The 25,703-nt window shown below is 38.9% G+C and overlaps 1 protein-coding gene across 6 annotated transcripts in view; it reads left to right on the top strand.

Annotated features, from left to right (window-relative positions):
• Nucleotides 1-25,703, top strand: part of LOC123623006 (forkhead box protein P1) — a 163,273-nt gene that overhangs the window by 87,719 nt on the left and 49,851 nt on the right. For all 6 annotated transcript variants that reach the window (XM_045529636.1, XM_045529635.1, XM_045529637.1 and 3 more), the window contains one exon: nt 19,082-19,186. In XM_045529636.1, coding sequence (XP_045385592.1) covers nt 19,082-19,186 — 105 coding nt within the window. The remainder of the gene's footprint in view (nt 1-19,081; nt 19,187-25,703) is intronic.

The following is a 25,703-nucleotide window of genomic DNA, read 5'->3' on the forward strand; positions in this document are numbered from 1 at the left end:
ATTCACAGAAAAGGTTTGCTAATTCCTGACCTTAACCATTAGACCAGCGTTTCTCAGATTCCCTGATGATATTCTCAGGGGTATTTGTTAAACGCACAGCTTCCTAGCCCTTTCTCATGAAGACTTGGGTTTTCTTGGTCTGAGATGGGGCTCAGGAATTTGCATTTATCATACATAGCCTAGTTTCCTGCCACTCAAAGGCTGCAGACCAGCAGCTTTGTCATGACCTGGAAGCTTGGTTGGAAGCTCAGAACCTCAGGCCCTACCCCAGGTGAACTGAATCGGGATCTGCATTGTAATAAGATCCTCGGGGCTTTGGTACATGCATTCAAGTTTGAGAAGCAGTGTAAGCAGCATGTTTAGGTTACCTGGGTTTTGACACTGTTGGAAAGAACAGATTTTTCTCCAAATATCCGATGAACATCCCAGACATATTCAGTCTACAAAACTAGCAGCTTAACATTCTTGTATGAGCCAGCAAAGTAGAAGTAGTATTACTGGAAGGACCAAACTCCACTTGCTTACTTGCTTCAAGATCTACCACGAGACCTTGAACTTGAGGTTTACTTCTTGGCTCTGCTGCTTGGCTCTGTGATCATCAGCAAAGGGCATAACCTCTTTAAGGTTCTATTTTTCCTTTCTCTAGGTTCTTTTTTCCCCTGGTCATCACCATCCTAGCACAGCATGGTGATGATAATGTAACTAACATTGATGTAACTGTTACTTTGTGCCAGACACAGTCAGCACTCAAAGGACTTGACGTAGGACTTGATACTGTCCTGATTTTCCCATCTAATCGTCATAGTAACCCTGTGGGGTAGACTGTCCCCTTTGTACAGGTGGCGTAGCTGGGGCCCAGAATGATTTTATCACTTGCACAAATCACACAGTGAGTTAGTGACCATGCAGGGACTAGACCTGAGATCACCCTGACCCTCAAGTCCTTGCAATGACTGCCGTACTCTGGCAGGTGCCAGGGAGTGCTGTCAGAACCACCTTGGCTCCAGCCCAGACTTTTAACTAGACTCTCCAGTTGGTAAAAACTCAGGGAATCAAGGTCAGGCCATTACCTCCAAGTGTTATAGTCTGGGGCCAGTCCTATCTGTTCAGCCATAATTCGGAAGAAGCCCCAAGAAACTCCCAGCTGTCCTGTCCCCCACCTTACCTTTTTCCGAGGAGGGAAGTCAGGAGGGTAGAAGCAGCTGGTGAGCAGTGGAGAGCGTGGAGAGCAGGCTGGGCATGTCTTGTCAGGTGTGGGGGACCGGAAAGAGTAGTGGGCGTGGCCCGCAGCAGAGGCCTAAACTGCAGGTGCTTATTTTTGCTCCACAGCCGACTGTTGGCAGCATCACCTGTCCCATATCCATCTGCAGAGGAAGTAACCTGTTTAGGGCAAAAAAACTCCTGCTTATGTCGGAAAGAAGCATGTTATACCCCCAAACATGCTGCTTGGTGTTTAGCAACCATCATGCTTTGAGCTGTGATCTGTCTGTCTCATTGCTTAAAACCAGTTGCTTTTGGGCCTTAGAAGTTAGGAGGGAGGATTCTCTCAGGGCAGTGTGGCATGGTGCTGTATTGCCTCTTGTCATTCATGCATGCAGGAGGGCAAGGGAAGAAAATCTTTTAAATGTTGGCATGCCATAAGGGAAGAGTTTATGGGTTTTTTTTGACTGTTCACTTTGTGGGGTGATTAAAAGAAAAAAACCGAGCCATTATTGTCTAACAGCTGTTGTGCCTTACCTCAATAAAGTGCCTTTTACCATAACACAGCATCATTAGACCCTATAAATCTTTTCCTATTTATTGTGTTTAAATGATAAATGCTTTCCAATAAAATGACATGACTGGTCTGGAGAGTCATGTTCATTTTATAAGTTTCTCTTCAATTGGGTTGATTTTAATTTTTTTCCTGGGATATTGCATAATATGAATCTCAACCACAGGCTGTCTGGTGTCTAGTGTGCCAGATTTCCCACCCAAAATAATGTTTGAACCCCCCCCCCCATTTCTTTCATCTTGTAGGGTAGACATTCTTTTCCGATGAGTTGCTGCTGGTGGTACGGGTTTTCTGCCAGATTCCTTTGTTGGTACCCAGCCACTTTGTAGGCATTTGCACCTGGGTGGAAGGGCGTGCATCCCCTCCTCACAAATGAGCCTTAGCTTTCCTGACACTTGTTCTCCATCAGGGGTGGGAGGGGAAGGACGTGGCCAGGACAGTGAGAACCAGCCTTTCAGGAACTCTCATGGTTTTATCCATGGTACTGGGTTTTACCCTTTTACCTGTAAATGGTGTTTTCGAAAGGTACGCCTTTGCCATTTGGATTAGATGAATAGAAAATTTTCTTTGATGGACATTAGAACCATTCAAAAGTAGAAATGGAAGCCGAGGGCCTCCAGTGGCTTGGGGAAGTCCTGACGTCAGTCTGTTTTGTATAAAGGGCAACTAGGAGTCTTAAGCTCTGAAGCCAATAATGGAGCCAGATGAGGGGGTACCTATGCTGGGGTCTTAAAGGGAAGTCATGTGTTGGTCTTTTTTAAGGTTCACAAAGATGCACTGTGATTCTGTTCGTTCGTTCATTCATGCATTCATTCATTCATTCATTTTGCACTGCTCTTTTGCCCTGGTGTTAGCCGCTAGCCTGGCCCTGTAGGTCTCTCCGAGGGAGCTGCCAGGCTGCTGCTGGCTCACTGGGGTGATGCAAATGAGAGCGCGACATATGTACAGCATTCCTCAAGTTCTTTATTCCACCCCCCCTTTGTAATCAGTCAGGGCCTAAGTATATTATAAACTATATTCTCCTCATTAAAACAATAGTGGAAGCTCACAAAGGGAAATTGTTAATATGTGTTCCAGCTTGTCACTTCTGCCTGTGTGAATAAAGAAGATAACCGTTCCTTTGGGAAACTATTTCGGGAATTGAGCAACAGATACGCTAGCCAGAGAATTCTCTTAACTGTAATTTTCCTTTTTGCGTGTACTCAAAAATAACCTCCTGACGGGCTCCTCAGTGCCACTGCACATACAGAGCACAATTGCCACAGCCCAGGTGGTGTTAATATGGGACAATCCCCCGGGCACATGTCGCCAAGAGTTGTACAGCTTGTTCAGTGTCTTCATCCATATGGCAATCTGTCCCATTCACAGAAAGGCGTCCGGGCTGTGCCGGGTGGGGCCCGCGGTCAATGTAGTGTGAAGAGTAGGCAGCCGCCGCCGCGCAGCCTGTTTTATTGTAGATGTGAGTGTGTGACATGCACACACGCCACACTCACCCGCACTCTGCCTCTCAACTGAGAAGAAATGGGAGAACGGCCTTGCTGCCCCCGACCCCACTTTATTTTTTTGAAGCACGTGGTTAAACTCAGCAGGTATAATTCTGGTACATGAAACATACTTGGTTTATAGAAAGTCAGTTAAAAGCACCCACAGACCTTTCTGGGTGGTGGTTCATGGGTTAACTCAAGGGCTGCACACTTGTAGTAGAATTCTATAAACTGATGAAGGGGTAGTTCTCTCTCTCTCTCTCTCTCCCTCTCCCTCTCTCTCTCTCTCTCTCTCTCTCTCTCTCTCTCTCTCTGTCTGCATTTTCAGTTGTGAAAACTATTTTTGTTGTCCAGTTTGGATGGTTGGTCTAATATTTCTGGGTTTTAAATCTTACAGTGAAGAAAAGGACAAGAAAACTGTTACCAGCCTCAGAAATTTGAGAGTAAAACATTGCCTGGAGGTGTTAGAAGTGCAAAGGGAGAATGAAGAAAGTAGAGATGTCCCAGTGAATAAGGTGAAAAAGAGGGACATTTTAAAAGGCACTTTGAAAAATTTACCAGAAGGCAAAGCCTCCTCCATTTATATACCCATGTGTTGTTCTGCTTTTGTGTAACTATTTGTGTTCTTGTTTGGCAAACAAACAGACCCCATAGCAACCGTAGCTGATGATATTTATACTACCTGTAAGACTTCCCTAAACAAATAGACACACATTTATGACCTTCACATTTCATTCCTTTTATAGTCTTTAAGGAAATCAGTGTAATGGCGGGCTTATCTCTTTTTCTTTCCTTGCTTTATTTTTTTCTTTTTGTGCATAAGGATCTTTTGTGTATTGGATATTTTACATCATGGCTGTGAATGTTCAGTTTGAAGATATATTACGGCAGAGGGAGAGAAAAACCTGAAGTGTTTGTGTAAATAATGTGGTATTTGCTTTCAAAGGGGTCATTTTAGTCATTGGTGGAATTCCAGGTCATACACATCCAAAAGGCTAATACTCCACTGAAATTATGACCATGACCCAAGAAGCAGGCAGGCATCTATGGCTCTGTCTCTGCCTTCATGTCTGAAATATCGATAGGAACATCCTGGTACATACGAGCCCCTATATTCAACTTACATTTTTCCACATGAGTCATATTTATGACAAGAACAAGATGTCTCATGTTAAAGATCAGTGTGAGAAACAAATGGCAGTTTACTTTAATTAGAAAAAAATTGACACCAAGAGCTGGAATAATCCAGTGGCGTTTGAATAAATTAGAGGATCGTACAGACAGACATAAAAAGAAACTCAACAAGGATAAATGGGAATTCGTCCAGAGTTCAATGAAAAATGTGTTCCTAAATGGGACAAAAGTCACCAGACAGTACTAACATGTATCCATTCAACAAAACTTAGCAAACTCTAACCGCATGCCTGGCGTAGTCCTGGCCTGGCGGATACAGCTGTGAGCTCTCCAGTCTGTCCTCCTGGAGCTGACAGTGCAGTAGCAGAGAAGTAGAACAAACAGATAATTTACATAATAAAGAGACAGTTAATTTCTGGGGGAAGAAAAGCTGGAAAGGGACTGGGTAAGTTGATCTGGCAAAGCCTCGCAGTCACTCTTGAACAGACAGTGAATAAGAAAGGAGAGAGCCTTCCAGGCTAAAGGCTCAGCAGAAGCCAAGGCCTGTGGCAGAGGCAAAAGTAGCATATGCTTTGCTGCCACATCCTGGCCCATACCTCGGTCAGCGTGGGGGTGCTGTGTCGTTAAGTGGTGTTGAGTGGAGCGTGGACTCCAAAGGGAGACACTTAAGTTTTCCATCTCTGAAATAGGTGTGATAGCAGGCCTTGCCCCCTGGATTAAACTCTGAGGCTTAAATGAGTTAGCACATAGTAGGTTCTCAATAAACAGTAGCTATGCTTGTTAGTGATTATTCAATATATTTATTCATTCAAACTGCATTTATTGAGCATTTATTATATACTAACTCTACAGGTTCTGGGAATTAAGCGATGACTACAGTATAGCTCATCAGGAGCTCATGGGTCTAATCAGGGAGATAAACATGGAAGTAGATACTTGCAATCCAGGATGATTACAGTGATAGGAACATATATAAAATATGATACAGTGTATGATTTATTAAAAATAAAAAATGAGCACTAGTGGAATATCATAGTGTATCATGTGAGCCTTAAAAAAAAAAAACACAGTGAGCTCCATGAAGGAAGGTTTTATTTCTCTTGTCATTTACTGTATCCTTGTCGTGTACCACAGCCAGCCTGGCATAGTGAAGGTGCTAAACTTCATGGCAGAGACTAGATGAAATGTTCAGAAGTAAGTGAACTAATGAGATGTCAAAGGTCAAGGACCCATTAAGAGTAGTTCTATGTTTGTCACTCTTTGGCCCCACATGCTATAAGAGAACCTTTGTCCATACCTACAGTGCTCCAAACTAGGGAGAAAATTTAGGTTTCTTCTAAGAGTAGGTCTCAATCTTTAGCTTGCATTAGAATTTCCTGGAGGGATGGCTAAAATACAGGTTGCTGCCCACCCCCCTTAGTGTTTCAGATTGAGTAAGTCAGGGTGGGGCCAAAGAATTTACATCTTTAACAAGTTCCCAGGGACCCTACTTTGAGATCTACTGCCTTGGAACATCCCAACTGCTATCCTTATGGTGTGGCTTTCTTCCAAAGTTCAAAGTGACAGAGACGTGATCTGGATTACTAATTTATAGGGAAATCTGGGTTTCAGTGCCAGTATTCAACATTGCAGAGGGAAAAATTGTAAAGACTATGGCCCAATATAAACTACTTTATGGAACAAAATTTCTTTTGAAATTTTTTAGGCTTGGCCTTTAAATCATTTGTAAGTGCTCAAGTTTTGTCTTTCTAGATTTTTCTTTCTTTCTTTCTTTTTTTTTTGTGTGTGTGCTTCAGTTCTCTGTTCTCATGTTATTCCTTTCAGCATCTGAGCTCCTACTGATACTTTGGTGCCCAGATGAAATATTACAGCACTTTATGTTCCAGCCGTCTGTTCAGTTATTGCTCTCTCTCTCCTCACCTGGAGAATTGTGCAGAGAGAGAGAAGATGAGAACGTATTCACAGTCACAGTTGATGACGGTGGCCTCCAAACTTATTTGATTATTCACTCCGTCACTATAAAAATTTTGAATATGTGCCCCATCAGGTGTATTTATTAATCAGTTATGTACGTATTCTAATATATTATCTGTTATAAAAATTAGAAGCCTAGAATGGTGATCAGTATATATACATATACACACGTGTATATACATTAAGAAGTTCTAATATTAATACATACATACGTACAGAAATTTTAATATTATACCCACTCATGGATCATAGATATCCCAATTTGGAGATTCTGATTTAGAAACTGAATATGATGCTTATCACAAAGTAGGTGTTTAATAAAACCTGTTGAACTAAAAGTAGAGAAGAGTTTAATCCAGTGAATGTTAATGAAATGTCTTGTACCACAGAGGAATAAAAGTGATTACATAAAGTAGGGAGTTTTCTAAGGAAACATAAAAGCAAGCAAATGATAAATGGTTTTGAGCCATTTTGTATTTTTGGTTTTTGGTTTTTGTTTTTTTTTTTTTTTCTTTGAGACAAGGTCTCGCTCTGTTGCCCAGGCTGGAGTGCAGTGGTGTCATAGCTCACTGCAGCCTCAAACTGGGCTCAAGTGATCCTCCCACCTCAGCCTCCCAAGTAGCTGGGATTACAGGTATATGCCACCATGCCCAGCTTTTTTTTTTTTTTTTTTTTACTTTAGGGACTTGCTACATTACCCAGGCTGGTCTCAAACTCCTGGCCTCAAGCCTTCCTCTGCCTCAGCCTCCCTAAGCACTGGTATTAACAGGTGTGAGCCACTACGCCCAGTCCCATTTTGTATCTTTAGCTTACTCATCCTTTATCTCCTGCTTTCTTGTCTGGCCCTGGTATGTGATTCTTCTGCTTCTGGAGTATGATGTAACTCTTGGAAGTCTTGCACTGACTTCCATAGTGTACTGGGGAGGGAAATGAAATAAAAAGAATTAGTATTGGAACTTTGTTTATGCTCTTTAGTATTTTGGGTATTGTTGCTTCCTCTAACATACAGACAAGGTTCCACATAGACCTTGTGACTCACCAGTGCAAACACTTGTATTGACATCACGAGAATGCCTGCCCAGTGGTGTTAATAACTTTTGGATTAGTGGTCCCTATGTCTGTATTGACACAGTTGCTCACACCACTCTTTGGAAAGCATTCTGTTTTCTTAACGAGATCCCAGTGTTAATGCTGCCAGTGGTAAACTCTTAGTTACAAACTCAGAATAGCCCTTACTGGTGTCAGGAACAAAAGCTGGACCTCTGCCTCTTCTTGTTCTTTCCCTTTACTTAGTCCTTCACTCATCGCCTTGCCAATACAGGCATTCTGCCTTTGTCATCACCTGTTCTGTGTTTGCGATTGCATTGTGATCCAAACACACCAAGCAGCCCCGGATACCATAGCTCTAATTCTCTGCTTCATTGTCCTGCTGTGCCATATACCCCTGGCATCTGGAATCAAGATGGCATGTTTTGCCCAGTGTAGCTGCAGAGGGAGAGGAGGCAGATTGGTGATGTGGTCGGTGATAAAAGTAACTCCCCAACTTATTACCCATCGTGGCACCTGGCCTCACATTCTTCTCATTGGTGAAGCAGCCAGTTACTCGTCATATGTATTTATTCTACACATGAGATGCCCCTAGATCCTGAGTGATAAACTCTAGCCCTAATAGCTTCAGACATGCTGCACTGTGCTGTTGGAGCCTTTGTGGACCTTTGTCCCTAAATCCAGATTAACCCTAAGGCTCTTCCTTCCCCAGTAAAAATTCAAGTTAAATTGTGTCCATGTCAATTTAGGAAGTTAATCTAGCTATAGGATGGATGTCTTTGAGGACTACTTCCTGAGCTTTTGGTCTCTCAGACTTCAGTCATTTGAATATGTGCCCCATTGTCGCGAGGTTTGCCCTATCTGCTTATATGGTTATTTATATTATTTTCTTAAATCAAGTCATTTTTAAAATTTAAATAAAATGAGTCTCACCCTAAGAAATGGTACCTGTGAATTCAGAGGTTGGAGATGCTAAATGTATTTTTGTTTAATGCACATTAAAATAATCTGCATCTCTTTGCAAATGTGCATTCTTGCTCCACCCGACATTGTGTGGACCACCATTGAATGCGTCCATATATCATGATGAGATATTTTGATCAGATTTTCTCATTTTGCAGAAGGGGGGAGACCTTTACTGAATATGGTGCTGTGCCAAGTGGATCAAAACCCTGCTTTTGTGGTATACCCTAGTTTTTCTAGAAAAATTCAAAGCTATCACTTACCTTCTCAAAAAGTTGATTCATGACTCTACTGTTTTGCACGTACATCCTCTACTTCCCAATGCAGGGATATGAACCAGGCTTAGAGGATACTTAAAGCAGACCTAGACTTTGGGGACTGTGAAGTTTTGGGATGCTGTCAAACCCACTGATTTTACAGTTTACCTTGGGATATTTTTGATCAATGTAATATCTGGCAAACGTTAATCACTGACCACTCAACAGATCTATGTTAATGTAAAATTGGTGTTTGTTAAATAGAAACAGAAAATGACCTTTTCCCTGTGTTAGCTTCCTTTAGCCTTACTTGTTTTGTTGCATTTAAAACAAATATAGCCTTGAATATAATTCTTAAATAACTTTGGGCCAGCAAGCATTTTTATGAGTTTGCAGCTCTTACTTGCTGAGGTTACCCGATGTCATCCCTTTCCATATTTATCTGTCTCCACCTTGTTTTTCAACTCCCGATCTGTAGAGAGGGCACCTCATGGGTGTTTCCTAAAGCACCATCATTTTTAGGTCAGGTACAGAACAGGGAGCTCCCAAGATCCTTAGTACTCAAATTGTGGTCCATTGCCCAACAACACTGGCATCACCTGGGAGCTTGTTAGGCATGCGGTCGTGGGCCCCACCCCAGAACTACTGAATCAGGTTTATATCCATAATACAGTTTGAGAAGCACAACTCTAGGAATTGCAGTGGGAAAGGAAGGTCCTATGTCTTTACCCCCAGACATAATTCTTACAGTCTCTTAGGCCCAGTCAACATTCTCCTGCCATTCTCAATGTTTGGTGTATCTGTATATACCTATTCCTTTTAATGTTTTTCTTTCCTTTTCTTTTTTTGAGAGGTCTCACTTTGTTGCCAGGCAGGAGTGCAGTGGTAGAGCTCAATCATAGTTCACTGTAACCTCGAATTTTCTGGGCTCAAACAATCCTCCTGCCTCAGCCTCCTGAGTAGCTGAGGCCTATGCTACCACACCCAGCAATTTATTTATTTATTTTTTTTGTAGAGACAAGGGTCTCACTATGTTGCCCAGGCTGGTCTTGAACTCCTGGCCTCAAGCGATCCTCCATCCTGGGCCTCCCACAGTGCTGGGATTACAGATGTGAGCCACTGTGTCTTTTCTTAAAACTGACTAACTCAAATAAGTTTCATAAAAAGTTACTACTGAGAAATCATGATTTTGATGTACTAGTCAAACATTTTTCTAGTACACACGAGCATGAATCCATAACTATGAAAGGGAGAGTATTTGTTTACCACTCAAACTCACCCAACACAGCACTAAGGGGCCATGCCGTGAGGACCAGTACAGCAAGATGACCTTGTATTTCTTCCAGGACAATTTGCAATTTAAGAAAGAAGAAGAAGGAAAAAATAAATAAATAAATAAAACCCTGGACATAAATGGTTACTCGCTCGTATTTCAGATGTAAAGTTAGTTAAGGTAGTCCTCACATCTCGGGGCACAATATTGAGAGCAGATAATAACAATAATCTCCATCATTGTTTAAAAGCACAAATCTGGCACTTAATAGACTAATTCACAGTCACTCCAATTGCAAGTTTTACTCATGAATATCATATCACAAGGGAATGTGAAATCCTCTAATTAAACATGATTTGAAAAGCAGCAGAAAATTGAGATGATGAGCGTTCTGGGGGAGGAGAGTCAAGGATTCCCTGCGTGAGAGAGAGAGGGAGAGAAGCGTGTGTGTTTGTTACCGTTGGTGGAGAACTCCATCTTTATTCAGCCTAGGGTGGGCCCTGTAATAGGCTTTAATAAAACACCCTTCTCATTGTGGGGGGATTATAGGATCCATTGTCAACTCACTTTAGGAAAACTGATTAATAAACACGTAGGGTGGTGTTTTTCTGCAACGAGCGCGAAGCGAAAATTAAGGCAATATGCTAGAAATGCGACGTCTAAGTTGTCTCCCAACTCCTCGGTGTGAAATGAGAAGCCCATCTGCTTCTCGAAGTGTTTTCAGTGACAGTTAAAGGAGAAAGGTCATTTTTACAAAGCTGCCAGGAAAATGCACGCAGTGATTTGCGTCGTCGTCTCTCTGTTCCCGCATCTCATCTGCTCTTCCTTAGGCAGGTATGAGACCTTTCCCCCCGATGTTACAGTGTAGAACGTGAAGAAACTTGACCTGTCATTTAATTTTCTGTGAGAGCCTGTGGTTGGGCTTCCAGCTGATTTTGAGGAGATACACAATGGTATTGGAAAACTCCAGAATGAACTCTAAAATGGAAAATTGTGCTAAGTATTTAAAGGTTCATCTTTTTTGCCACCGTGAGTCTACATTGTTCTTCTTATAAAAGGTCACTGTGATCAAGTTTCAAGGCCAGCTCTTCTAGTTTGTCATCATTTTGTGTGACTGAGCCTGTTTCATTCCAGTTGACTTGTTATCTATTTCACAGATACTTGCTATCAGTCAGTTTTTGAAAACTTAGTAATTTTGAATCTGAAATCATATATCTTCAGAAATGACCTCATCAACATTAGAATATTCTCAAATCAAATTCATATCTCCATCTTCAAACCTGTGAACTTCCTGATATGGTTCTTATAGGCTCATTGAAAGTAGGACATGATAGCAAAGGAGCACGCAGGGAAATGCGCTAAGAACTAAAAAGTGAAGAGAGAGGAAAGAGAAAGTAGGATCATTTTTCTGTAAGTTGTCATTAAAGAATTAGGCAAATAAATGAGAAAACTTTAAAATAGTAGGGGTCATTGTTATGATCGTAGTATCATGTAAGACACTCTTAGTTAAGCCCTAAAACTGTGTGTCAGGAGAATAGCTTTCTGGAAACCTGAGGCATCTGATTTGTTGTAATGTTTTGGCTAGCAGTGGGCAGTCTCTTACCCTGCCTGCAAAATAATACGCTCTGATGGATCAGAGAGGATGGGTTCTGCGGCTTACAGTGTTACTAGGTGGACATGAGGAAGCACATGCACATGGACACAAGACCAAAGAATTGGAAAGATAATAAACCAGACAAGACATCTGGGCAATAGGGAGCCAAAGAGGTAATTTGTCCACAAAGCGGTCTTCGTCTTTGGCATCCTTGGGTGTCTGTCTTGGGGTCAAGAGTTCCATAAATGTTGTCTGGATGGATGAAAGCCCATAAATGGTGGAAATGAAGAAGGTGGCCGGTAGGAAAGGGAAGTCGGCAGAAAAGCTTGTATGCCAAAGGATGTGGGAAAGGGAATTAGTCATGTTCTCAGTTGTAGCGGGTGGGGCATGAATTAGAAGAGAGTGGCAACCAGCCTCCTGCTCCACAGCAGCGAGAAGGGCACCATTATTCCTTCCTAGAAGGCATAGACCACATTCACGCCTTTACCAATATTCATTAAGCACCTTCTCCATGTTCATCTTGTCAGTAACAAGATGTGCCATTAGTGCCTACTCGCTGTTCCATCTGCATACCCTTGGTGCAAGTTTGGTGGAGGTTTTACTACTGGGAGGAGCTCTTGTGTGAGTCCCTTCAGTTTTCACATGAGAGAAATGGAGAGCGGGGCAGTGAAACGACTTGCTGTACTCCTGGTTATGAGCACAGCTATAATGACAAATGAGGCCTTCATGCACTGAGCTCCCAGCCCTTCCTATATAGAAATAGTGCTGGCACTCAATAAAAGGAGCAGTTATGCTCCATTTACGTGCTAAGCAGAGAGATCCACGCAGCACATTCTGGAAAGATTTTTCAGCATACAAAGGATCAACAGGATCTGGGAAACAAAGTTGCCCGTGGGCACTTACTCCTCAAAAAGTTCACCTGCTAGGGTTTCATTTTTATTAAAAATTTATCTCTGCTGCTCCCACCCATCAAACCTCCAAAGTTACAGTCAAATGTAATTTCAAAAGTTATTTTATAATTTAACTAGAAATTCTATTAAGAATGCAAGCAGTATGTTAGGGAAGAAGAAATCTAGGAAAAGTAAAATAAAAAAATACTCCTTAAATTTATGTTCAGTTACTTTTTGACAGAGATGCCAAACAATTCATTATGGATGGAATAGTCTTTCCATCAAGTGGTGCTCGGACAACATTAAAAAAAAGAAAGTTCAACCCCTGACTCATCACATACAAAAACAAAAATGGACCATAGACCTAGATGTGAGAGCTAACACTACAAAACTGTTAGAAGAAAATATAGGAATAAATCGTTATTACCTTGGATTAGACAATAGTTTTTCAGATGTGACACCGAAAGCATAAGGAACCAAAGAAAAAATAGATAAATTTGGCTTCATCAAAACAAAAAACTTTTGTGCTTCAAAGCACACCATCAGCAAAGTAAAGAGACAACCCACAAAATGGGTGTAAATATTTGCAAACAGACAATCTAATTTATAAAGGACAAAGGATTTGAATACACATTTATCTAAAGAAGATATACAAATGGCAGTAAGTATATGAAAATATGTTCAACATCGTTAATCATTAGAAAAATGCAAATGAAAAGCACAATAAGGTCCTGCTTCCCAGCCATATTTGATGGCTAAAATAAAGACATATAACAACAAGTGTTGATGAGGATGTGGAAAAATTAGAACCCTCAGACAATGCTGGTGAGAATATTAAATGGTGCAGCCACTTTCAGAAGTTGTTTGAAAGTTTCTCAAAATGTTAACCATAGAGTTGCCATACAACCCAACTATTCTCTTCCTGGATATATACTCCTCCCAAATTGAAAACACTCAAACAAGTACATGACCGTACGTGTTCATAGCAGCGCTATTTATGATAGCCAAAATGTGGAAATAGCCCAAATGTTCATCAGTGGATGAATGGATAAACAAAATGTGCTATTTATGTACGATAGAATACCATTCAGCCACAAAAAGGAATGAAGTACTAATAAATGATACAATGTGTATGAGTGAACCTCCAAAACATTATGCAAAGTAAAAGAAGCCAGACACAAAAGAGCACAGACTGTATAATTACACTTCTATGAAATGTACAGAATAGGCAAATCTCTGGAGACAGATTAGTGATTAGCAGGGGAATAACTGCTAACGGGTATAGGATTTCCTGTGGGGGGGGGTGATAAAAGTGTTTTTAAATCACTGTCCATTCATAAATCAACCCAATATTTATTGAGCCCATGCTCTGTGTGAGGTGTTGAGTATGCAAAGGTGAGTAAGTGATCTCTGCTCCTCGGAATTCAACCTGGGAGTTTATAGTAGAAAAAAAAAAGTTTATTAAATAATTGACCCTAAGTTGTTAGAAGTTTAATTTCGGAGCAAACATGTTTAAATCACATTGTGGTGATTGTGACACAATTCTGAATATATACAAAACTATTGAATTATATACACTTTAAATGAGTGAATTGTATGGTACAACATAAAATTACCATACAACCAACTCAATGAAACTTGACAAATGTATTCCACAGTTTTGTGTGATTGGAGAACCAACATAGTCTTCTATAATTTAATTTATTAAATAACATGCCACTGAAATAAAATACAGTTTGTAATTTTGGCATTTTTGGGGGGAGGGAGGGGAAGGGATAAACCCTAAGGAGGAGCACAGATGTCTGTAGTCTTTTGCTACAGATCAATCAGAAATTTAGAGAGCGAGACAACAGAGGCAAATTTGGAAAGGGGAAAAAACAGGGAGCCACGTAGAAGACAGACATGAGAACTTGGGTCAGTGCACAGGAAAAGCTGAGAATGTGCCTTCAGGTGAAAGGAAAATTCGCATTTAAGTGAGCAGGGAATGTCTGGGGATATAGTGAGGTCTCTATTCTCTTCATTTCCTTCAAAAATTCCTCTTCTCTTAGTTACCACAGGGGAAATTAGCTTATAGGACTAATGTAGTATAAGGATCACTAAATACTTCAGGCTGCAAACTTGAGAAATTGTCCTTATTTAGCAGGCGAATTTAATAATTTTTGTTTCAAGTTTTGGTTAAGTAGTGAACTTGGGAATGTAACAGTGAAGTCACCATGAGGAACTATAACCATTATATAAAATTTTCTCAAAGCCCAAGGTCATTGTTGAAGTGAAGACTCTGGCTGGTATACTTTGATGTAGAAAGAATAAATAGAACAAAAATATCCTATATAAATGTCATTGAGAATGATACCATTATATATACTGAATATATACTGTATTTGGTATCATGTAATTTCATGAATTATTGCATATTTATATGTAATTATCCTTTTCATGGCAAGTTCTTTCTAATCTGAAATGCTTTCACTATTTTTGTGTTAAAATTATATTTAATTTTTACATACCAAGGATTATCAAGAGAAATTTAAATCAACTGGCTTTTCTCAAATGCATACTAGCTGTGTTTGGAATAAAATTCAATAATAAAAATTGTCACAGTGATATTTTCTTATGGCTTTGTATCATTTTGGTCTTTACCTACAAGAATGTTTTTAAAAAGGCAAACACTGATTGAGTATGTAACCATACCAAAATTAAGTAGAACGGTATCTTTACTGTCTGTTCATTCATAAATTAACCTAACATTTATTGAGCCCATGCTCTGTGTGAGGTACTGCGTATGCAGAGCTGAGAAAGTGATCTATATCCCCAGGAATATTCAACCTGGGAGTTTATGGTTTTAAAAAAAAACTTTATTAAACAATTGACCCTAAATTTTTAGAAGTTTAATTTTAGGGCAAATATGTTTAAATCCCTTAAAAACTAATTGTATCTTTCTTCATCACTGACCTGGGCAGCTTTTCAGAAGTCTTACTTTACACATTGGTGAGTTATCCTGGCACAATTTACTTAAATGATTAGGTTCACAGCTTTATCTTACCATCAGATGCTCAGATCATCATTTTCCCACCATCTTTCACCCTGTAAATGTAGCTCTAAATTAATTCAAGTTAAAAAAAAATTACTTATTTTTTATTTCCCTTTTCGTCCCTTTCGGCGTGACCCAAAAGGCAGTAAGAATATAAATGCTTGTTCCACTTTTTTGATGAAACAGAAAAGCTCCCATTCAGAGGTGCAGCTGGTGTTGTCTGATGGTGCTTCATACAGAATGACTGAAAGGCCAAAAGCCAGACTGAGCCGCACGTGCAGTGGAAGTGTGGTATTCACTGTGCCACTGTCAGGGCAAACAGCAGTCTGAAAATCGAGTCATGCATAGCATTTGATTTTTTTTCTACTACACACACACATATGGGAGGGGCAAAAAAATTTACAATTGCACAGCAAACAGTTCCTACAATGCACAAAATAAAAACTTCAAAAGATACAAAATGTGATACAGTAAAAATTCAATTTCCCCCGCCACCCCTGACTCCCAGTCCCCTCCCCAGAGGCAACAATTGTTACAGTTTGTTTTGTATCTTTCCAGAGAGATTCTGTTAGGGCACCACTGCCAGCCTATTCTTTTCCCTCCCAAAGCCAAGCGCTTTGAAATAGACAATTGTATATTTTAAAGTATCCAGCAGTATATTAAATATGAAAAGCAAGTGACAATAATAGTATGTGTAGTATGTTTCCATTTTTGAAAATAATAATCCATGAGAAGAGAAACGCAGAGCAATAATGTACCAGGATGTTAACAGTGATGCGCAGGGTGGGGTGGAGTCGGGTGGCAGATGCACTTTCCTCAGTAGCCAACTTGGTATTATATGAACTTTTAAAAATAAGAGCATATAATCTTTTCATAGTAACAATTTTTTTTAACTAAGAGGCAATTTTCAAGACGTATATCTGTACTTGTGTATGAGGAGTTTGTGTTCCTTTAGACTTCAGCTATAACTGGTTGTCCTTCTAAGGCCACAGTGAGTTGTCCTCTGTCCTTACTTTGAAGTAATGATAACAAGTTGAGCTAAAAATAAATTCTTAGGGGAGAATAGTTTTTATTCAGCCTTTGGATCCTTCACAAATAAGGTAACCAAAAAACTTATTTGTGGAGAGGGGATTGCAAACATCATGTTAAATCATGTATGTTTTATTTCTAGTCATAAATCCCTCTAGTGAATGCATATTATTATTTTCTTTCATATTATTATTTTTAGAACACCCTCGGCTTAACCCAAGAAGCACAGTAGAATAACTATTTGCTGTTGTTAACTAGTGTTATTAATTTTGTATCCTAACTAGTTCAGGCTCCTGATTTCTAAATTGAAGAATCACACAAAATATGTATAATGGCTAAGAATGTACTTGGCGTATAGCACTTTTCAAGAGCAACTTGATAGAATATTCATAGTGAATTTTAAATCTAGTACTCATTAATTAATTGAATGATTCAATTTCTCTGAATGTGTCTTCTGATAGAAATCAGTTGTTATATACTGGGATGTTTAGCCTGGTAAGTTTTATTTCTAATATTATTTGACAATAGAGGAAACATGAAGGGAATGTCAATCTCCAAAATTGAGGAAGGGTTACATAAATTTTGGCACATAACCGGAGTTAATATGGTATATGATGGACTATTGCCTATCAGTAAATAAGGTTCTTGGAGATGAGTCAATAACATGAGAAATTATTTATAATATTATGTTAAATGTAAAAAAGAATGATATAAGTATTCATGTATTTTTCAAAAGAGTTTGTGTATATGTATGTGCATCTGAGGGTAATTTTTTTTCTTTTCAGTATTTTCCAAGTTTTTTAAAACAAATAGCTATTAACTCTTCTGAAGTTATGAGAATATTTTAAATAATCTTAATAAAATCGCTGAAGACAGTAATTATTAAGGTTGGGGTGTTTTTTCTCTTTTCAAGCTATTGATAAAAAGTTTTCTTTTTAAATGATTTTCTTCCCTCAGAATATCTGAGACTGCTAGTACTGATGAAAGATTCTTTCATATCTAATATTGTTAGTAATTTAAATTTTTGCATCATATCTATTTTATTCATTAACAAATCTGAAGATGAACATGAATAGGTGGTAGTTCTTTCCTTGGGTCCAATGGAATTTTACCCTTAACTTCTTAGAGAATATGCCTTTATTGTTTGGCTTTATAAATTTCACTATGGTTACTTTGGTTCCCTTGTTTTAGTCTTTTCTTGCATGAGGAGCACCTTTCGGTATTTTTACAAATTATTTTTCTGATTTTTGTTTGTTTGTTTTGGTTCACAGAACTATTTTCTATCTTAGGGCGAAATAGCTTGTCATTATTTTCAAATTATATTAGATTTCCAGCAAAATCATTCAAATGCCACCGAGAGACCTAATGATCTTTGATAAGGTATAGTTTTATGTGTATGTGTGTTTACTTTTAATGCTCCTTAGTTTAAGTGTTCATAATATGCACACTGTGAATTGTGTTATAAGTCAGGGACAAGTGGCATTTGTGCACATATGCTCTAAGAATGTGAATTGATAAAATATGGATACATGTCCTGATGGTACTATAAAATACAGGCTTCGTGTGTGTGTGTGTGTGTGTGTGTGTGTGTGTGTGTGTGTGTGTGTGTGTGTGTGTGTGTGTGTGTGTGTGTGTGTGTAATCCTAATTCACTGTACTTGAAGTTCAAAGTCAGGCAGAGGCAGTCGAGTAAGTTGCAAAACAGCCCTTCCCGTGAAGGGAATGTGCTTGAGTACGAAACAGAACTCTCAATGTTAGTTTTACATTTCTGTTTGATGGAGTTTAAGGTTATGGAAACAACTGTAAAAATAATTTGTCTAAAAGAAGTCTGGTTGAAGAAATATAATAGAGAAAATATTTGAGAATATGGTTCATGAGCGAGTGCAACAGATACTCTTCCCCAAGCACCACATGGTGTGGATCAAAGCATCCCATGACTTGGATCCGTGTGGCCAAATCATTACGTATTGATTGGAACCCCACTGGAGGATTAACCCCTTCGTGTTCATACCAAGTTTTCTCTTACTCTTGGTTTCAGTCATTTTAGAAATAGAATCTTCCACTATTAGCTTTTTTTTTTTTTTAAAGAGCTCACCATCTCTACTTGGATATGTATTTCTTTCTAAATTATTTTATTATTCTAAATTATGTAAGTGCACTATTTACTGGATAAAATTCACTTATGGAAAAAAAATGATACAGTTATATGAAAGTTTCTGGGGGAAGGGAAGAGGAAAATGTATAATGTTCTGGGTAGAAAACATAGCCAGAGAATCTCAAAATCAAGTACAGATTTTATAATTTTCATTATGTAGATTAAATAAATTCTAGCTTTTTAAAGACTCCTTCACAGTCGGAGTCAAGCTTTGCCTCTAACAAAAGCCTGTCAAACACTTTTCATACAGAGATGTACATTTCTAACATTTGACTAGACACATTTAGGTACAATGTAACTCTTGCTTTTTTAACAAACAATGCAGAAATAATTAGTGGATTCCATGGGAAAAGAAAATCACAGATTTGTCATGTCCGCATTTGGCCATGTGGGCTCCTCTTGCCTTTTATATCCTCGCCTGGTGGAATGGTGCTTGGCAGCAAACTCATTCTCTTATCTTCTGTGTTTTCCTTTCAGTTTGTCCCATGAGGAGCACCCCCATAGCCATCCTCTCTATGGACATGGCGTATGCAAGTGGCCAGGCTGTGAAGCAGTGTGCGAAGATTTCCAATCATTTCTAAAGTAAGAATGATTTTATTTTGTTTTCTTCTTTTGCATAGCCATCACCGCCCACTGTTCATGCTTTTGCTCATAAAATGCCTTTTTGATGGAGAGTTTCACATCACCCTTTTGAGAGTAGACTAAATCACAAGGTCTCACACATCGTCATAGGAATAGTTACAGAATCTATCGGGTTGTACGGTAGAGGGGAAAAGACTTAACACCCGAAGGCAGTAGTACTCTTAGTAAGAGCCTACATTTACTCATTTTTCAGAATGACAGTGATTTTTTTTTAAGAAATTATCCCAATATTAAACTTGTAATAATTTAGTTTTCACTTTTATTCATGTCCCTACATGAATCAGTGACATATGCACTAATGCTAATTTTATAAAACTAGTGTCAATTACTGGCCAGTTGTAGCTTGGCGATTGGGCCCCTTTGTTCTTATACAAATGACTTTATAAACCTAAAAAAACAGATGCTGAGGAAATACTTCAAACCGATTTTTATCTTTCTGTATTGGTTGACTTTTGTTCAGATTCTTGTCCTTATAGGGAGAATGGAGTAAGTTTAATTTCTACAATTAAAGTACGACTAAAACTTGGGTTATCCTATTTGAGTCTCTAACATTTATTAAGTATCTCTGTCCATAAAGGATATGTTAATCTTCTCATAACTGAGGTGAAATGCTTCTATACTACATCTTAATATTTCCCTTCCCTATGTTACTTTGTCAGTTAAAAAAATTTTAAACTGCCCTGCGTTTTTGACATCACGTAAATATATACATAATACCGTTGACTCATTGACTTATGGACTGAATATTCTATTACATTATATTATATACATATGTAATAAACATATGCACATATATAACTTCGGTACATCTGGTGCCTAAGGGTTTACAAATTGGGTGTCAGGGACGCTTCCCCTCTAGTTTTTTTTTTTCTCTCATTTGAGCCCCAGGGAAAGAGAGGTGGGCTGACTTATGGGCAGGTCTCCAGTTTTGTGTGGTCTTTATGTTGTTAGGACAATCTCTACATCTATCTTTGTGGACCTGGATATAAATATTGTAATAAAGCTACCCTTAGAGATATAGCTAGTGTTAACCTGCAAGTGGTTTTGTTGAATATAGTGTTTTGATTAATGAATGGAAGCCTATGAATCTATTTCATAGCTTCTCAGTTTAAATATTTCACTTCAAGAGCATTATGTGGTCATTGAGAACTCAAATACTCAAAAAAATTTTTGAAGGAGATGTCCAAAATTGCTTTTAAATATCAACAGTCAAGAGCAGCAATGGTTTATTTTAAATTAAGCAATAATTCTTTGTAATTGTTATGAATCAGATTAGTGGTGTAGGACTTTGTTCTCTTTATAAGTCACTCACTATAGAATCTTTGTTTTGTTTTTTCCTGATCATTTGCCTAATCCTATTTATATAATGAGACAAAAATAACTTGGCAGAAACTACTTTTAAATTCTGATTTCTCCTTCCTCACCAGTGCTAGGTTTGATAAATATTTTGCTGCTGATTTCCCTCATTGTGTAGAATGGCTGATAAATATCTGTAAATATGATTTTATGTAAAATAAATCTCTAAACTATATCATTGTCACTTTCAGTGACATATATCAATTTTAGAGTCAAAAAGAGAAATACCAGTTTCCCAATTTGACCCATTTTAAAAATTTTGTTAATGGCTAGTGTTTCTGCCCTAGTAAGCCTCAAATCATAGATTCATTTGCTATATGAGCTGACAATTAGTTAATGTATATATCTCTCTGAAAACAGAGAGTACAATTTCAAACCATACTTTATGTTAAAGAAAAGAATCTAAGGATCATTAGAATTTGGGCCTAAACTTGATTCCTGTTAAAAAAAAAAAAAAACAAACCTCGTTTCTCTTCTAAGGATATTAGGAGTCTGGCTCTTGTATAGGAAGCCACCTATCAATTATTTATTGTGGTTTTGCACATGACACGACATGTTCTTAGTTCCTGTTTGCTCAGTGGAATTGGAATGCCACTATCAACCTGCAACTGTTCCTTGGTTATTTCCTGGTACTTATTTGTCGACTTCTCTTTCTCAGACTTTTGTTTGTGAGTTAAAGAAACCCAACTTAAATTTGATAATTTTCCCCTGTAGCTAAGAAATCCAGTGGTACAGCCAGCTTCAAGCATGGCTGGATCCAGATGCTTAAACAAGGTTGTTGGAGTATTGCTTATCTGTTAGCTCTTTTCCTGTGTTGTGTTGGTTCTTGGACTTTTTTCAAGTGGAACTGAAGAGGACGGGATTCTGTGACACGGGTCTCGTCTCTTCCTTATAGTTCCAAAAAAGCCCTGGGCAGACAGTCATTGGCCCAGATTGAGTCATGTGTTCTAGCTTTGAGCCAATCACAGTGACATACCCAGGCCTGCACCACATGCCCACCTCCAGAGCAGAGGGAGATGTTCACCCCGTGTGAACCACGCGGGGGCTAGGGATGAGAGGCTTGGTTTCAGAAAGTACAAATGAGCATTGTAAAGGAGCAAAGGAAGAACAAATGCTGAATGAGGAAAGAACACTCCAGAACTCAAAGTTCCCTTGGCACTTTCCTGACTTACATGTTGATTGGTTGCATATGACAAATTCAGGATTTCAATTTTCCTGTACGGCATGGTTTTAATACTTGGAAATTCACAGTTGTCTTCAGGTATCAGGGTCTCGTCTACTGCAGTGGAAAATAAGTTAGTCGTCTTGTAGATTCGCATCTCTCACATCTCCTTTCAGTGTAAAGGGAAGTCAGATTGGCTTTGATGAACCTTTGTTTTCCATTGAACTGTACTGAAACAAGCTACCAAATTTCTTGTGGTTCTAATAAAAACCACCTGACTTCTGTGAATGATGTCATCTCGAGGGGTCATTGTCATCAGAGAGTGATGTTTCAAGTGTTTCTCCTCAAATTGCTAGATTTGTGGATTCTGAAAGCATCTCTTTCCTGGGTCAACTCTTCAGTTATCTCTCTCATTTAGAAGGCATTTCTTATAGTTTAACACATTGACTGCCACACTAGGAAAAAATTTTTCCTTGGGGCCACGGTATTTGATTTAAACAAAATGATCCTTTCTAATTTGTTATTTTTAATTTTCTGTGCATGAGCTATGTGCAACGCAAGCCACGTTTTTAGAATTAAATTGTCAGTATTAATTGTAACAATAAGAACATCAACAAGTAAGAGTTTCACAAATCAACTGTAGGGTTTTGCTTCATGTGGCCCCATGCTCAAAACTAGCCTGAGTTAAATACAACTCACATGGCAGTCAATGTGTTAAGCAAATTGATAACAGTGGTGCTTGGATTCTCCAAGATATTCTTTACTCAACAGAATGTAGCATTGCTTTGACCTTGATTTAGCTGTTAACTTCATAGATTTTTTCTTCCACCTATTTTCTAATCTCCTGATTTATACTTTCTTAGTAATCGTTTATACTTAAATAGCCCTAAACTGTACAACAGGCACAGTCCCATAGTGCTTCACATATATGAACTCATTTAATCCTTACAACCACCTTATCGTGATAATATTGTATTATTCCCAACATACAGTTAAGAAATTAAGGCACAGAAAGGTTAAGCGATTTACCCAAGGTCACACAGCCAATAAGAGCTGAAACCAAGATTCAAACCCAGGCAGCCTGACTTCCAAGTACTTGTTCTTAACTGTTTCACTGTACTGCCTGGTTAGAGGCAGCACTTTTTATTAATGATTTGCTTTCTGCTTGACAATGGATGTAAAGAGAGTTTTGGAGAAAGGCACATTGGGTAGTAAAGCCACTTGCTATTAGCGTGTTTTCTGAGCCAGTTCCTACCCAGCATCTCTGAGCTTTAATATCTGTGCGTGTGATTTGGGATGTTAATAACCACCTTTTTAGAGTTGTTAGAAGGTACAGCATGTAAACTGCCTAGCTCATACTAGGCACTCTTTAAAAGTACTAGCACTTCTTATCTACTAACATGTATTTTGAAAGGATGGATAATTTTAAATATCCAAAAATTTCTGACCTTGTACCCAGGGAAAGGGGTCGTGACTATGCAAAGCATTGATATGTCAGAAGAAACTGTTCTTTAATTTGTTAATCATATATTTCTGGTAAAACGTCCCCCACACAGGGCAGGGGATGGCAAATTTTTTCCATTAAGGGGCAGACAGTAAGTATTTTCGGGTTTGCAGGCCATACAGTGTCTGTCACTAGGACTCACCTCTGCCGTTGTGGCACAAAAGCAGCCGTAGGCCATGAGTAAGGAATGAGTTTGGCTGTGTCCCCTGGACCACAGTTTGCTGACCTCTGACCTAGGATGACATTCTGGGTGTCACCCACATAGTTTTTAACACAAATGTTTCTGCGGTCCCTGGACATTGCTGTCCTGGGTTACGTTCGTTCGGATTCACACAGCCCTCAGCTTTGTTCAGTGTTTGGTGGGAATATCCACACGCGTCGTACCCCGTGATTTCATTCACCAACCACAGTTTTTATACTGACGTGGGCTTGGGTTCTTCCACCTGGTTTTCATGGTTCAGACTGGGGAAGGGGAAGAGACTTCGCCAGGTAACTGCTTTCTCTTCTTCTGCTGCTCCAGATTAATAAGATGTAACTGTTACAGAGGCCAAGATCAGCAAATTTTTTCAGGATAAAAACCCCATCTGTCTAGAAAGTGCCACTGAGAAGAGGCACTTAACAGAAAGCAGGGTTAGGAAAGGGGGTGGGGGGACTCACAGGTCTAAAAATGAAGCATGTCTTTTCCCCCTCCTGAGGAGGAAGTATCATAACTGTTGGTAAATCAAAACCAGAGATTTGACACTTTGCTGTGATCATGCAGCAGTGTTTGTTCCCAAGGTGAGGTATACCACAGGGCCCTTGATTTCAAAGATAAATACTGTACAAATAACCATCCTGTTGTCTCTCCCTCACCGCCAACAGAGGGACGCTTCATCAGAATCAGCAGATACCCGGTCTATTGTACACATTTATTTCCCTGTTTCTTCTCAAAACAAGTTGCAGTTTTAGTGTTGTTTTTTTTTTAATCTATCAACCATACGTTATCATGTGACTGTTGTATTTGTTAGAGCTAACTGATACCAGCAGGTGCTCATGCTAACTCTGATGAAATCACCCAGCCCTGCATTGCTTGCAATCCTCCGATAACAGAAAAACAAAAACAAGCCCAGTATCATCCAGATAGGTGAAGCGTGTCGGTGTTCCTCCATTCTCTTCGCACTCGAGTCAATTTTTTTTCTTGTCAGACCAGACTGAAGACACAATCTTTACCAGTAAAACGTGGATTTATAATTCTTCCCTTTTCCTTTTTTTTTTCTTTTTTGCAAAAAAGGGCCCATATAATGCTTTGGCAGGGTGGGGAGTAGATTTGAAGGTTAAATCCTGACCACATTTTCCTGTTTCTAACTTAAAATATAAAATCGGCCATAGTTTCACAAATACCAGGTACTCTCCTGTGTTTGGGGAAAATATTTCCATTTGCCCTAGTTTTTCTTTAAGGTGGTCACTTGTACAAAATCAAATAAATGTTATCATTTGTATCCTTGCTTATTTAGTATTCTATTTGAAAAGAATTTTTTTTCTCTTGGTTATTTCTCATGGAGAAAAACTCCATGCAAAACAAAATAAAACAAAAATTCCTCTGCATGTTAGACAGATGTATATAATTTATTAAAGCCAAAATAAATTTTATATGTGCTCTAACAGAAGACATGGAGAGAAACGTGGAAGAAAATGCCCAGAGGTAGAACGGTTGACCCTTTCATAAAGGTCCAGGGCTCTAGACAGTAGAGGACATTTCATTGGTAATTTGCTTTTTAAAATTTTTTTCTGTGAATTTTACTTTTCAAAACTGTGAAGAGTTTTATGTGAAAGAAACTACTAAGTGTGCTCTGTAATGTTTTCACAAGTGTTTTTATCATGGTAACATCTTGTTTACTTTAGTTCCCTGCCTAAAACTACTTGGAACATGTTAAGAAAACATTTCAAGAAAGCCTTGACAAAGAGGCTTTTGTTTAACAGCCACCGTGAGGCAGCATGGATCACAAAGGTGTTAACTTTCAGCCCCTTAAGCACTTCCACATGAAATTCCAGCAACTATGTTTGTGGTTTTGGAAAAACAAAGTGTATGTTAAAGAAACCAGGTATATGCTAATACATGTCGAAGGAGGCCGGATATCATAAATTGTTTCAAACCCATTTGTGGCTCTCAGCTTGCACGCCTGAATGTTCTGCAGTGAAATTACCTCTAGTTAGTGCAGGAGACTTGAGCCATGTAGAGGGAATAGCCTTCTATAATTGTGGGTGTATGCAAATCAAATTCCAGCCTCACAATTTAAATCTCAAGAATACGGGGATGAAATTTTTCCCCAGCAGATCCGAGACTGACTAGTCTTTTGAGCATTGCAAAATGAGCTGGATATTTTTATGAATTTAACTTTTCTACTTATCATGCGTTTTTGAGCTGTTTTAGAAAAATAAAAATTATTTCTTTTCCC

This window comes from Lemur catta, chromosome 18 (assembly GCF_020740605.2).
Source record: "Lemur catta isolate mLemCat1 chromosome 18, mLemCat1.pri, whole genome shotgun sequence".
Lineage (NCBI taxonomy): Eukaryota > Metazoa > Chordata > Mammalia > Primates > Lemuridae > Lemur > Lemur catta.